At 51.7% G+C, this 780-nt stretch overlaps 1 protein-coding gene across 1 annotated transcript in view; it reads right to left on the reverse strand.

Moving 5' to 3' along the window:
* GFRA1 (GDNF family receptor alpha 1) overlaps positions 1–742 on the reverse strand; it is a 153,273-nt gene extending 152,531 nt beyond the window's left edge. The window contains exon 1 of the mRNA XM_014959897.1: positions 301–742. Within this exon, the coding sequence (XP_014815383.1) occupies positions 301–340 (40 nt within the window). The 5' untranslated portion in view covers positions 341–742. The remainder of the gene's footprint in view (positions 1–300) is intronic.
* Positions 743–780: the final 38 nt, after the last annotated feature.

Genomic DNA, 780 nt, shown 5'->3' on the forward strand with positions numbered 1-780 from the left:
GCCCACCCCCCCCCCCCCCTCCCCAAGCAACCTTATTTTATCAAAACGAAAAGTTTCCCTCTAACTTGCAAGAACCCCATTTAACAAGAAGCTACGCAGGCAAGTATTTTAAGTCTGTGATCTCCCAGAGCTTTAAACCGTAGACTGGGCTAAGGGATGTGAGGCAGAGCCATAAAAACTACTGGAAACTTCACTGTTCTGCCTAAACAATAGACTGACAACCGTCAGGCACCCGATCCCATAAACCCAAATCCTTTGCTTTACGGAGCGATGCACAGAAATCAGACGGCAGCAACTTACCCACTAAGGGCACAGCGAAGTACAAGATAGCGAGCAACATCTTGCTGTCTCCGGCTGGTTTCCCCAAACGAACTGATGTGCCACAACCAAGAGGATCAGCATGTAGATGTTCCAAAACCGCCGAGGTCCAAAGACTCCGAGTTCAGATCCATTGAATTCAAGGGAGAGAAAATAATAAAAAAAAAAGCACCAAACAAAAAACAACAAAAAAAATCCTCTCGCTTCTTCACCGCTACCACCACCAGCGGCAGCGACGCGAACGCGGAGCTTTTTTCCTTTAGATTTCAGGTCTGAGCAACCTGAAAACAGGAGCGCTGACTTGAGTGAGGGAAGGGAGAGACGCACGGGTGTGTGTGCTCTGTGTGTGTGTGTGTGCGTGTGTGCGCGAGTGAGCGAGCGGCAGCGGGGCAGGAGCGCCGGTCGCCTCCTTGGGTGGGCAGCGCCTGTTCCCAGGGAGGGACCGAGAGCCTACACGGAGGG

This window comes from Calidris pugnax, unplaced genomic scaffold, assembly GCF_001431845.1.
Source record: "Calidris pugnax isolate Ruff unplaced genomic scaffold, ASM143184v1 scaffold4, whole genome shotgun sequence".
Taxonomy (NCBI): Eukaryota; Metazoa; Chordata; class Aves; order Charadriiformes; family Scolopacidae; genus Calidris; species Calidris pugnax.